The sequence below is a fragment of the Vulpes vulpes genome, chromosome 1 (genome assembly GCF_048418805.1).
Source record: "Vulpes vulpes isolate BD-2025 chromosome 1, VulVul3, whole genome shotgun sequence".
Classification (NCBI taxonomy): domain Eukaryota; kingdom Metazoa; phylum Chordata; class Mammalia; order Carnivora; family Canidae; genus Vulpes; species Vulpes vulpes.
Window position 1 is genome coordinate 1503633 of NC_132780.1, and position 13908 is coordinate 1517540.

General features: G+C 54.2%; 1 protein-coding gene across 9 annotated transcripts in view; it reads left to right on the forward strand.

Annotated features, from left to right (window-relative positions):
• ZNF536 (zinc finger protein 536) overlaps nt 1-13908 on the forward strand; it is a 432650-nt gene that overhangs the window by 192496 nt on the left and 226246 nt on the right. For 8 of the 9 annotated variants that reach the window (XM_072749680.1, XM_072749733.1, XM_026010189.2 and 5 more), the window contains one exon: nt 1182-3365. In XM_072749680.1, coding sequence (XP_072605781.1) covers nt 1184-3365 — 2182 coding nt within the window. In that variant the 5' untranslated portion in view covers nt 1182-1183. Of the gene's footprint in view, nt 1-714; nt 827-1181; nt 3366-13908 lie in introns of all 9 variants that reach the window. The other variant, XM_072749711.1, reaches the window with a different exon arrangement.

Genomic DNA, 13908 nt, shown 5'->3' on the forward strand with positions numbered 1-13908 from the left:
TTTCTGCAAAACACATACTGCAGGTACAATTTGTACTCATTACTGTATTCTGGGAAAGTTATTAAAAACACTCAAACTTGGTTGAGACTTCCTATGGCATCATCCCTGGATTTTAATTGGTTTTTATCTAGTTCCATAAAGGATCTCTTTAAGCCCAATCAGAGTCCCTGCCTGGGATATCATGCCAGTGCCAGGCAGGGAGGGCCCATCGCCCCGTGTCAGTCCTCGCCCCCACCCAAAACACGAACAGCCTCGACGACGCCGACGACGATCCACTGGGATTCCGTCACCGGATAATTCACACCTCCTTTGACGGGCGCGGTTACCAAATGACAAAATAACAGCGTTTCGTAACATAAGGGTTAAATCTTAATCTCTGAGGTTTGCAAAGCCGCTACTCGCAGTCTCCTTAAAATTTAATATACCTCGTTAATGCTTCCTTGCAAACACTGAAGGATTTTTATGATTATAATCATGTGTTACAGCACCTAGTACTGTTTCTAAGCAGCATACTAATCAGCTTAATGAGATATTACTGCACTTTTTGTTGACTAAAGCAAAATCCCTTTTATTGTTCTAAAGCCTGTCCTTTACTTTATTTTTTCCCAAAACATTATCTTGTTTTATTATGTACCAGTAAATATCATGCCATTGGGGTGGTTTTTTTGGGGGGGAGGAGAGGGGCAAATCATAAAATAATCTCTTTCATCTCAGACTGGCGAATGTATTGAAAATAGTCAACCGGAAACAAAAGTTCCAAGTGAGCCTCTGGTCTCGCGGTGAAAGCCTTTTCTGCTCGAAGGCAAACTTTGAACGGAACCAACAGGTGCGGGCGCTGCAAGGGGGACGGGAGGAAAAGTTTAACACGTAGACCCTCGATTTGTTATTAGGTGTTGAAAGTGGTAAAACATGAATAATTTACACGTGAATGAATAATTGCAGTCGGTAAATAGAAAATACAAGGAAGACGGTCTATCGCCAAAGCAAATTGGAGGAGCGATGCCATATTGCATAATTGGCATTTAATAATTCATCCTTTTATTATTGTTTTTGACTCTAATTCCTCGGCATCCTTGCGTGTAGGTTAAGGCCCGCAATGCAAATCCCCCAGCAGCCGACGCTGTGCGTCCGCCGCGCCGCGGTGCCCGGCCCGGGTCTGAACTCTCGCTCTTGATTTGCAGGGATGGAAGAAGCCAGCCTGTGCCTTGGAGTGGCGGCGGCGGCGGCGGCGGCGGCGCCCGAGGCCGAGCCCCACCTGAGCGGCCCCGTCCTCAACGGCCAGTATGCCATGAGTCAGAAGCTGCACCAGATCACCTCCCAGCTCAGCCATGCCTTCCCCGAGCTGCACCCCCGGCCCAACCCCGAGGACAAGGCCCCCGCGCCCCTCGACGAGAAGGCGCACGTGCCCATGAGCGGCCAGCCCATGGGCAGTCAGATGGCGCTCCTGGCCAACCAGCTGGGCCGGGACGTGGACACCAGCCTCAACGGGCGGGTGGACCTGCAGCAGTTCCTCAACGGGCAGAACCTGGGCATCATGTCCCAGATGAGCGACATCGAGGACGACGCCCGCAAAAACCGCAAGTACCCGTGCCCGCTGTGCGGCAAGCGCTTCCGCTTCAACAGCATCCTCTCCCTGCACATGCGCACCCACACGGGCGAGAAGCCCTTCAAGTGTCCCTACTGCGACCACCGGGCGGCGCAGAAGGGCAACCTCAAGATCCACCTGCGGACCCACAAGCTGGGCAACCTGGGCAAGGGGCGCGGGCGGGTGCGCGAGGAGAACCGCCTGCTGCACGAGCTGGAGGAGAGAGCCATCCTGCGGGACAAGCAGATGAAGAGCAGCCTGCTGCAGCCCCGGCCCGACCTGAAGCCCCTGCCGCACGCCCAGCAGGCCCCGCTGGCCGCCTGCAACCTGGCCCTGCCCGCCAACCCCAGCGTGCCCGACGTGGCCCACCCGGCGCCCTCGCCCAAGCCGGCCAGCGTGCAGGAGGACGCCGTGGTCCCGGCCGCCGGCTTCCGCTGCACCTTCTGCAAGGGCAAGTTCAAGAAGCGCGAGGAGCTGGACCGCCACATCCGCATCCTGCACAAGCCCTACAAGTGCACGCTGTGCGACTTCGCCGCCTCGCAGGAGGAGGAGCTCATCAGCCACGTGGAGAAGGCCCACATCACCGCCGAGTCGGCCCAGGGCCAGGGCCCCAACGGCGGCGGGGAGCAGTCGGCCAACGAGTTCCGCTGCGAGGTGTGCGGGCAGGTGTTCAGCCAGGCGTGGTTCCTCAAGGGCCACATGCGGAAGCACAAAGACTCCTTCGAGCACTGTTGCCAGATCTGTGGCCGGCGCTTCAAAGAGCCCTGGTTCCTCAAGAACCACATGAAGGTCCACCTCAACAAGCTGTCGGTGAAGAACAAGTCCCCCAGCGACCCGGAGGTGCCCGCGCCCATGGGCGGCATGTCCCAGGAGGCCCACGCCAACCTGTACTCCAGGTACCTGTCCTGCCTGCAGAGCGGCTTCATGGCCCCGGACAAAGCCGGCCTGAGCGAGCCCGGCCAGCTCTACGGCAAGGGGGAGCTGCCCATGAAAGAGAGGGAGGTCCTGGGCAAGCTGCTGTCGCCCATCTCCAGCATGGCCCACGGCGTCCCCGAGGGCGACAAGCACTCCCTCCTGGGGTGCCTCAACCTCGTGCCGCCGCTCAAGTCCAGCTGCATCGAGCGGTTGCAGGCGGCCGCCAAGGCTGCCGAGATGGACCCGGTCAACAGCTACCAGGCCTGGCAGCTCATGGCCAGGGGCATGGCCATGGAGCACGGCTTCTTGTCTAAAGAGCATCAGCTACAGCGCAACCACGAAGACACTTTGGCAAACGCCGGAGTTATGTTTGATAAGGAGAAGCGGGAGTACGTGTTAGTGGGAGCAGATGGCTCCAAGCAGAAAATGCCTGCTGATTTCGTTCACAGCACTAAAGTGGGCAATCAGAGAGACCTGCCAAACAAGCTCGACCCTTTAGAAGGCAGTCGGGATTTTTTGTCACACGGGCTGAACCAGGCGCTCGAGTACAACCTGCAGGGTCCCGGGAGCATGAAGGAGAAGCCCACCGAGTGCCCCGACTGCGGCCGCGTGTTCCGCACCTACCACCAGGTGGTCGTGCACTCCCGCGTCCACAAGCGGGACCGCAAGGGCGACGAGGACGGGCTGCACGTGGGCCTGGACGAGCGGCGCGGCTCGGGCAGCGACCAGGAGTCCCAGTCGGTGAGCCGCTCCACCACGCCGGGCTCCTCCAACGTCACCGAGGAGAGCGGGGCCGGCGGCGGGCTCTCGCAGACCGGGAGTGCCCAGGAGGACAGCCCGCACCCCTCCTCGCCGTCCTCCTCAGGTAGGCTGCCGGGGAAGATGGGGGCCCTCGCTGTGCGGGAGGTGTGGCGGGGAGAGAGGCTGGCGGTCCGTGGGCCTCCGGGGAGGGGCCGTCGCGGCTCCTCCAGGTGGGTCCTGAGCTCCTGGGCCTGGCTGGCGGCGGGTGGACCTGCCTCGAGGCAAGGCTCGCACTTCCAGCCTTTGGCCTTCCCTTGAACCCTGGCTACCAGGAAGCAGGGCTGATCCTCCTGCGCGCACGGCAGCGATGGCCAGTCGCTGTGTCCACCGACAGGCAGGGCCCGTCCTTCCCCAGTGTGTGCCCCGATCCCCATCCACCATCCTCCCCTCGTCTCTGGAACCTTTTGGCTCCATCCGTGATGTGAAGGTGTAAGTTCGGACCCCTAAGGTCGTCACATGTGGGCGTCCCCACCCTCCCTCGCCAGGCCACACCTGTCTCCTGTCCAACCCGCGCCCCCCTCCGTGGCCGACCCCTCCCAGAATCACAGCGTGGCTCACCTGCCGGGCCCCTCTAGCCCGAAGAACCACACACACCACTCTCCTCCCGACGGTTTGGAAAGACACAGAGAGGTTTGAGACACAGATGCACGACGGCGTGTCTTAAATCGTACTGTGTTACACGGGCGATCCAGCTTTGCGATCTAAAATAGCAAAGCAGAAAATCTGTCATCAAAATGTCTGTGAAACGCTGAAGCTTCCTGGCCCGGTTTGGGGGAAAGGAAAAGAAAAAAAAAAAAAAAAAAAAAAGAAACCACCCAAAAAAAGAAAACAAAACCCCAAAACAAAACAAAAAAGCCCACTGGCCTAAGGCTGCTAAATTAAAATCGCTACCTAACAGCAGGTAAGCTCGTTGCCTGCATCCCTATTTTCAAAGTCCCTTTCTAATGGATGGTAAATTGAAAGTTATATCTGTAGCCCTTTATAAAGAAAGCATCTCGCTAATACTGTAATCATTCTGCAGCCTAACAACAGAGGAAATCATGCCATAACAAATACCCTGTTACTAATGGCAACATTGATTTCTGCAATCAGCCATTAAGTCTAGAAAATGAAAGACAGTTTGAGGCACCTCAAGGCACTGCATCGCCCACTGTGAAGGGCGTGGCGACGCACTGTTGAGGGTCATTTTGGTAAAGTTTTTTTTTTTCTTCTTCTTCTTCTTCTTCTTCTTCTTCTTCTTCTTCTTCTTCTTCTTTTTCTTTTTTCCCCCCTTTTTCCCCTTCTGGGTTCCGATGAACATGTCCGTATCGGGAGCCGTAGTTCTTCAGGAGATGCCGGTTTAGCTCTGTTGTCATTGTCGTGCCTCGGCCTAACCCTTCTTCCAGGGCAAAAATCGGTATTAACGGAAAGCGTGGGTCCGCGGGCTTCTCACCCACCAGCGAAGAACTGTTAACGCACATAAATCTGAACTGCACATTCCAGAGATTCCGATAGCACTTAATGCTGCTGTTTAAATACCCATGAAACACACTGTCTGCTCCTGGAGTCCTAGACTCGCCGGCGATTTATTTCTGGTGAGGCCCCCTCCCCTCCCAGCACCTCCCCTGCCCCCCACCCCGGGCAGGGCCTGACCCGGAGCCTGAGTACCACGGAGGGCGTGAGGCCACGGCCGGCGCACGGGGTGACCGCTGTGTGCGACGGACGAGATGCCAGGGAGGGTGTCTGAGTTTCACGGCCTGGCAGCAGGAACTCCTGAAAAACGGATGCATCCCCCTCCGTGCAGAGGCAGCAAAGTGCCAGGCGGGCCCCCTGTCAGGAGGGGCGATGTCCACCCTCCCAGGAAGAGGTCCCCTGCTCTGGGGGTGCAGGGGGAGCATCACTGCACCGTTTTGGGATCCAGGGGGGTGGGGACGGGGGGCCTTTAAGGGGCAGGAAGCAGAGGGCAGATTGGCTCCCCTAAGTTTTTGGAGTGATGAGGAGTTAACATTGACAGATTTTCATCCCTCTCCCAGACCTGCTGAAATGAAAAGGTCTCAGCAGAATATTCCGGCACCAAATGTTCGGCTTTATTAATGACGTGTTTACCATGTTTTTCCCACCTTCTGGCCAAGTGATAGCCTCACACTATTCTATCTCTGTAGTTTCCATATCTGTAAATACTCTGTTGCAAAAATAAAATAAAATAAAATAAAAATAACCCACAAACAACAACAACAACAACAAAAGACCAAAAAACAAAACAAAACAAAAAAAAGAAACCCATTTTGCTTAAAAGAACCAACCGGGCTTACAACTCAAAGGAGAATTATTCTTGAGTTGTGGTTATCTTCTCACTTTAATTTTCCTCATTGAAGTATTTTACCATCGTGAATACTGATTCTTTCATTTCTGGTTGACTTCTTTGTTTTCTTCATATTCAAATTAGACCCTTTCATAATTTTCCGACTAAGTAGGAAAATTGATGGCATACCAAGATGCAGCCCAAATCAGCCCCGCGCCCCGGGGGCATTCAGGTTTTCCTTGGGATTAGGACCCTTCACCAAATCTGGTTAGTCTTCCCTCTGATTTCTAACAAGTATGACTTGTGTAAAGTGCGATTAAAAATAAGCATTTAAATAAAAATCTCGACACAATAGGCATTTTTATTATTACCTGTTAGAAACCTGCAAGGTGAAGGGGGTGGGGGGGGGGAGAAAGAATCTCTAAGCCCTTAAGTAAAGAAAGGAGTACTTATTAAGGCTTCTATTAAGAAATAACTGCAAAACACGGTTTTACAAATTTCTCAGACTGCATAACAATGTCGCAAAACTTAATTTGCATCACTTGATTCTTTTTTTTGTTGGAAACTGGGTCAGTAGGGCCTGAGAAACTATTTTTTCAGATCTTAACCAGTGAATTCTTCTTTATAAATCGCTGCTCTTAACATGATAGTAGTTCTGAATTCATCATAAAAAACCTTTTTACAGAGAGCCTCTTAGAACAGATCTCCAGAAGAAGGCTTACAATGAGTGGCAGAGGCGTCCTTTGTTATCTGATGTAATTCTTTGCAAAGGAGGATTGGGAACCGAGTGGCTGTTTAAAAATGTCTTGCTCAGACCGAGACGAAGAAGGGGTCAAGTTTGCAATCAAACAGTTACTGCCGAGATGGGCGACTGTCACTGGCTGGGCTAATGTGGGATGCAGCTGTTTGTTATGTGAGCAAAAGAATGTTTGAATCAGTGAACATGTGAAAGTGATTCCAGTGAACCAGAAAATGTGTTTGTTCTTTGGCTCTCCAAACTGCTGAGAACCGAGCTTAAGATCCGCCGCGAAAACCAGGACCTCTGACAAATTGAGAGGTCATATTTTCTAACAGAAAATGGACAAAACCAGTCACATGGATCACTTCCCCGTCTTCCCCCCTTTGTTTTATTGCTGTTGTCGTTGTTGTTGTTGTTTGTTGATGATTTGACTTCCCCGGTAATTTCGCACCAGCGTGGATGTCGTTTCTGCCTCCGTGTACGACGCCGAGGGAAACTGGAAAACAGCGGCTTACACATTTTTACTCTTTTATGACATTTAGGAAGCGGGGCGGCGGTTGTGACGCTCCCTCGTCTCCTGGCTCGCGTGCAAAACCCTCCAATGGCATGAATCTCTGCGTCTCTCCCCGAAACCTCCACGAAGACCCTGTGCTCAGATCTGAGCTTTCCTCTGAGCCCGGAAGACGACCAAAGTTCTGTTTCTTTGGGTTTTGCCTTGGAAATCACGCTCAGAATAATTAAAACTTAATGTACTAAGAAACGATACTGTTCATTATATCCAACAGGGCAGTTACCTTCTGCATTCCCCATAATTTTGGAGAGGGGCTAATTGAAGTGTTGATGGTGGGAAGGGGGTAATTGAATGCGTTGACCCTCTGTTCATTAAATAAAGTCGGCTAAGTTACGTGATCAATGGAAAGCCAGGGAGAGATGCACAGATGAAAACAGTGTTAACCCCTGCTTCTTCTGCGATGATATTTTGAGATGGTCAAGGATTATTTGATCAGCTGGGCTGGAAGCCTTGTGGGGTCTCCTTTTGTTGCCTGAGCCGCATTCCTGAGATGCTGGGTCTCCAGTCCTGTGTAGGCCCATTGACCACGCATCAGAGGCCTTTATCCTGGGCTCCCTTGCATTTACATCGGGGCGTACAGTGATATGATAGATTTTCTTTCCCCGCCACCTCTTTTTCTGATGGGGCTCCTCCTCCCTGCCCCCATTCGTCATAACCCCTGCCTGTTCCACGCAAACAAATGTGGGCACCCCCCACCCCCGAAGAAGGCGGGGGAGGGAGGAGGGAAAAAAAAAAAAAAGAAAAAGAAAAAGAAAAAAAATTTAAGTCTGAGGATTAAGATCTTCATTTTTTTTTTTTTTGCTTGTGCATTCCAATTGTTCTTAAAATATTTGGCAATGTCAATTAGTAACTGAGCAGAGTTAGCTGATGAACACAATTTTCCAGTAGACTGAGCACCCTATTGTTGCCGAGCGAACAGCAGATTTCTGAGGTCATTATCATTCGCTGGTTGCTTGGCCCAGCTGCTTCCTGCTGCAAAAGCCAAACTTTATACTGGAGCTTGGGGATGGCGTGCAGCAACAGGGGGCTGGGAGGGGGAAGCGGGGCTGGCTGCAGAACCGAAGACCGTCATTATCAGCAGAGGAAACAGAAAGTAAAAGTTTCCAGGCAATTCCAGGAAAACTGCCCTATCAGGCTTCTTCCTCCTGTTCCTCTCCGAGCACCTTCAGCCTCCAGGCAGGGGATTCAGAGGACCGGGGGACGCCCCGTGGCCGCGGTGGTGGCGACTAATCCCCTCGCAGAGCACAACTTTGGAAAACAGTAATCCCATTTACAAATTTACTTAAAAATTGTTAACCCAGTCTGAGGCCTGCGAGCGATTCCTCCTAGGTGGACCCCTTCGTTTTTATTTAGGAACAGAAAAAAAAAAAAAAAAGGAAAAAAAAAGAGAGAGAGAGAGAGAGAAACAAGTCCCCTTGTAAAGATGAAATAGCTTTCGTGAGATGAGCAAACTTGAGGACGACACACAGGGAACAGTATGTCATTGGCCAGAGGGTCCGTTTGAGCAGATCAGAGTCTGAAATTCCTTGTAAAATCAGATTTAGTGTGGACGGCCCCCCCCATCCCCGCCCCCCAGCTCCCTTCTCTCCCCCGCCCCCCTCCCTCCTCCGCCCCCTAATTTGGGAGCTGGTTCCCTGAGATGAAAAGCTGCACTTTTTAGAGCTCAGCTGTTAAAACTGAGCGCCATATGCAGCCCTGCCGTCCGGGTGTGGAGGCGAGTGCAGGCGGCCGCCGCGGTCGGGGGGAGCCCCGGAGGCCGGCTGTGTGTGCCCGGGGGTCCCCAGGGCCACGCCAGGGCCCTTCCTGCCCTTAGGCTCGGGCTGACCCCAGCAGGTGTCACCGGGGCGGAGGTCACAGGGCCAGGGGGCCTGCCTCTGGCATCTCCCTTTCTGCTGGGGCTGGGGACGGAGCTGGACAGGGACCAGGTGACCCGCAGGTGCCCGTTCAGGTCACCTCCGTCCTGATCTGGGGCCCGACGCCTACCAGCAGCTCCTTCTGACAAGCGTCCCGGTCCCTGGGCGCCCTTGGATGATCTTGTGTCCAGAAGTGATGTCTGGGGGACGCCCGGTACCACTCTGCGGCTGGTCCTGCCTCCCTCTCCGGGTGCCCCGTGGCGCTGTCACGTAGCACCTCAGAGAGAGAGAGACGTGCTGGCCCCGGAAGTCTTCACGCTGGGCGTCCCATCCCGTCCAAAAGGCGCGTGACGCCGCGTCCCAGAGCAGAGCCCCCTGGACGGTCCCGCGCGTTCCCAGGACAGACGGACCCCGGCCGTATTGTGCGGGAGGATCCGATGCCCGGCTGCAGGGTCCCTAGGGCCCCGGCCTCGGTGGTGGGCGCCACGTGGCCAGGGTCCCCACGAGTGCTCCCCGGGGGGCCACGTGCCCACCCGGCGCCCCTAGAGGCCCCGAGTGCTCACCGGGCGCCCCCTCTGTACGCGTGTTGACTCGAGGGACCCACACGTCAATTGAAAGCTAAGTTTGATGGGAATAAAAACCCGGATTAGCTGAGGCCAGGTTACAACGAGGCAGAGAGCGACTTTCGGAATGGAGGGAGAAGCGTTAGCGGCGAGATTCCCATTGACCCGGATGGAAGGTTCCGGGCTTGGGTTCGGGCCACCACCTTGGATGTGTTGGGCTGGAAGCAGCCGTGTGTGCCTCAGAGACAGCCACGCTCGGCCCGAAGCAGGCAGGGATCCTGGGGTTCTGGGAGCCACGGATCACCCAGCCTCTCCCTGCGCCTTCAGGTACGCGGAGTGCACACCTGAGAGCCTCCTGTTCACTCGGGTCCCTTATGCTTTGACCCCCTTCTCTGGCAGGAAGCTTTGTGCCCCGCGTATACGCAGCACACTCCTGGGGGGCTAATGCATGAAAGGCTTCCTTGCCTCGCACCTCAGCCGTTTCCTGCCCCTGCCCTCCTCAGAGAGAAGATGCTGGAAGGTGGCCCTGATGTCTCGGGGGGCAGGGAGGTGGAGTCAGGGGCAAGCTTCAACGGGCCCCCTGTTGCAGATGCCAGTGGGCTCAAGAGGGGGACGACCGGGGTGCGTGGGGGGCTCTTGGGATGGAGGGCCGAGGGGTCCCGGGGGCAGGTCCGTGTGGGGAGCCAGCCTGTGGGGTCAGAGGAGGAGTGAGCCGTTCACTCGTTTAACTGCCGCGCTGCTCTGGAGCGCTGATGGTCGGGGTGGAGAAACACCTGCAGAGATCAGGAGATTGGATTTGTGCAGACATCCCCAATTCGTGATGACTGGGCTGGGACCTTTGCCATCTGCGCCCCTTGGGTTTGCTTACTGCCTTTCTGGGCTTCTCACCTCCCCGTCCTCCTCCGTCAGCATCTGACCGCCTCCTCCCTGCACTCCTGCAGACTGGGCCGGCCCACGGAGGAAGGCGGGGTGCAGAGAGAAAGCGGGCTCTCCAGCAGGGCGTGGGGCAGGTGGCGGGGGGCTCTGTGTTCTCCCCAGGAAGTGAGCCTCGCAGCAGCTGAAAGGAGCCTCGGGTCCCCCTTGCCTCTTCCTGGCAGGACGGGGCTACGGCAACATTTACTTAAGCTGTGGAGTTTGGCACCGCTGCCGCCAGGCGCCATCTGGAAAGCCCTTCTCAGAAAGCCGCGGACCCTCCCCAAAGGGCTCAGGGGAGCAGGGCTTGGGCAGAGCTTTGGGGCGGCTTTCCTCAGGCCGATCCTGAGCACCGGGGTGCCTGAGCAGGCTGCGGGCCGGGGCGGGGGGTCCCCTGCAGGCCACGACCCCGTCCCCCTGCGCAGGCCGAGGCCCTCCTCAAGTCTGAGCCCCACCCGCGTTCCCTTGTCTTTGTCGGGTGTGCGCTCGCCTTCCCGGGGTGGTGTTTCCGTGTGTTTATGTTGCATTGCGTTCCGCTGAGTGGTTTCGCCTAAGTCCCGGAGCGTCGTGGGCACGAGGGTGTGGAGCCCGTGGTGGCCCTCTGGGCTGGGCACCCGCGCCACCACGGGGGGGTGAGCCTCCCACGAGGGGTGGCTGCTGGGCCTCTGCGCTGTGCGGGGAGATGGCGCCCAGAGCCCGAGGCTTGGCTTGTGACGGCCAGGGCCACGCTCAGCACCCTCGCCACCACCCTTCCCTGACCCGCGTCTTCCAGAAGGGCTGCCGAGCCCCAAACAGTGCATGTCTGAACACTCCCTGCAGCTACCTGGTGGGTGGGCCGAGGTGCGAGCGGGGCTGCACTGGGGAGGGGACGCGGTCCGGTGGGGTTCGTGTGCTCGCGTGGCCGTGCTTCACCCACCAAGGGAAAGTGGTCGGGGCTGGCGTCTTGGGGGACCATGTCCTCGTTGCTGTGAGCCTGGGGCTTCGGTGTGACACACAGCATGTGTGTGAGCGAGGCGCGAGGCACAGCACAAGCTGACTCCTTGGCTGGGCTGCCCGCGGCACCACATGGGGGCAGGAGGCCAACCCACCCTTCTCTGGGGGTGCCCAGCCCGGCGCCGGTGGGAGGAAACGTGCGCCGGGTGGGCTTGGCTGTCAACACCCGGTCACTTGCTTCGAAAGCCCGGGGTCATTTTTCAGCTTTTGCTGGGTGGGCAGGGAGCTGTCTACACCTTGGGGAACCTTTCCTGTGTTCTAAAAACCCTGTGCCTTGGGTCTGGAACATTCCACAGAGGAGTTTGGCGGAGGCAGCTCGTTGGACTGGGACTTAGGTGGCCACTACTCTTCTCTTCTCATCCGACCTCAGCTCCCCGAAGCCATTTGGTGCCTGACAAAACGGGACCCCACCGCGACGCTCTCTTCCCTTCATTAAAGTAATGCCCCAAAACTCTTGACTCCGTGGTTGTCATCTGTGGTTTCTGGACACCCTCGGTGGTCCTCAATCATCTTGAGAGGCATTTTGGAGTATTTCCAACCTGCTGAACGTTTAGTTTAGCTCAACCTAAAGTGTACGCACCGGTTGTTTCCTTGAAGACCAAGACAGATTGGTGTGTCTCTTCATTGCTAAATATGTTCCTTTGAATTTGTTGCTAAAATAGGTAATTTTATTTTATTTTATTTTATTTTATTTTATTTTATATTTTATTTATTTTATTTTATTATTTTTTTTATTTTATTATTTTATTTTATTTATTTTATTTTATTTTATTTATTTTGTTTGTTTTATTTTATTTTATTTATTGTATTTTATTATTATTTTTTATTTTATTATTTTATTTTATTTTATTTTGTTTTGTTTTATTTTATTTTATTTTATTTTATTTTATTTTATTTTATTTTATTTTATTTTATTATTTTTACTTTACTTTATTTTACTCTTATCTTATCTGAGTGATTTGCCCTGGAAAATTGAAGCGATCCCTTAGCAAAGCTGTGGCATGACGTAAAATAATTGGTATTGTGGGAGGCACGTTGGTAGGGTTGGGTCCATTCTCAGCTGGGGCCTGACTCCCTCTGAAAAACCCCTCACGGGTGACCTTCCTTCCGACCCTTCCCACCTGGCATCCGCCCAGGTGGTAACACTAACTGACCTCTCTGTCGCGATTGCTGTTGTCCAATGACATTTTAACCATTTTACTCATCTCGGGCGTTTAGAGAACATGGATAAGTAAAAATTTGAAAGACGTGTGCTCACCACCACTCCGAGATATTGAGCACGTCCTTTTCCAGGACCTAGAGATGTATTTAGCAAGATAACGATCATATGGCACATGATTCTATATGCCACGGTTTTTACTTCAATATATACCATTTATTTTTATTTTTTTAAATTTTTATTTATTTATGATAGTCACAGAGAGAGAGAGAGAGAGAGAGAGAGGCAGAGATACAGGCAGAGGGAGAAGCAGGCTCCATGCACCGGGAGCCCGATGGGGGATTCGATCCCGGGTCTCCAGGATCGCGCCCTGGGCCAAAGGCAGGCGCCAAACCGCTGCGCCACCCAGGGATCCCACCATTTATTTTTTTTTGTCACTGAAAGTTGTGCACAAGGGTCGGCAAACTTCTTCCGTGCAGGGTCAGATCCTAAGCGTTTTGGGTGTTGCAGGCCCTGCGGTCTCTGTTTTAACTACTCAGTTCTGCCGTAAGTGGAAGTGGGCGATAGTCTTCCAATAAAACTTTATTGACAAAAACGAGTGACAGGTGGGTTTGGCCTGTGAGCTGTCCTTTGCAGACTCTTGTTCTTTAGTAATAATTATGCTTTTTTTTTTTTTAAACTTCATACAAGTAAACTGTCGTTAGAGAAAATGTTAGAAATACAGAAAAGCAAAGGGGAAAAAAAAATCGACGTCTCTAACGCGGCTTAGGCAATCCTAGAGCATAAGAGGACTTGCTTCCATTTCGTTTTTCCTGCACCTAATCTCTCTGATCATCTGCACAATCATTTTGTCAGGGAAGCTCCCAGAAACGGCCTCTGCGGCCCAGGCAGGCAGCCCTGAGGCTGCGGATGTACCTTACGGGGCCGTTTCTTGCAGGGCCACTGAAGTTTTTAACCACGAGATCGTTCCTCTCAGGGGTGCATTGAGATCTGTCTCCCTGGGGCTAAGCAGTTCACGGTCACCAGGCTACTCTGCAGCTCGTCTGTTCATCGAACACTCGGTGTGTTCATTCGTTCATTCATTCATTCGTTCGTTCAAGGACAAAGTGCTTCTTCCATAGGATCTGAATCACCGAGTGGCGTGCCAGGTGCTAGAGATGCAGAGGCCCAGAGCCAGGAGGCCTGGCTGTGTCATTATGCGGAGTGAGCGGGACCCACGGGGGGTGGAGGGGGCCCAGCCCACGGCCTGGAGGAGCGCCGACTCACCTTGGCACCCACATTCACTCCCGAGGGAGCTACGAGGGCGAAGGGACCTCCCCCGTCACCCAAGCGACTCCTTTGGCAGGTTCACTCTTCCCCTCTGCGGGATCTGGCCAATGCGGCGACTTCTGGGGGAAGCAGACACCCCAGCTCAGCCACTGGGCCTGGCTGTGAACTGGAGTTGGAATCGCTTTCTTGCTGCAGAAGAGGCCCTGTAGGGAAGTCCAGCTGGCGCTTTTGAGGAAGGGAAGACGACGACGGGGGCGGGGGGGCACC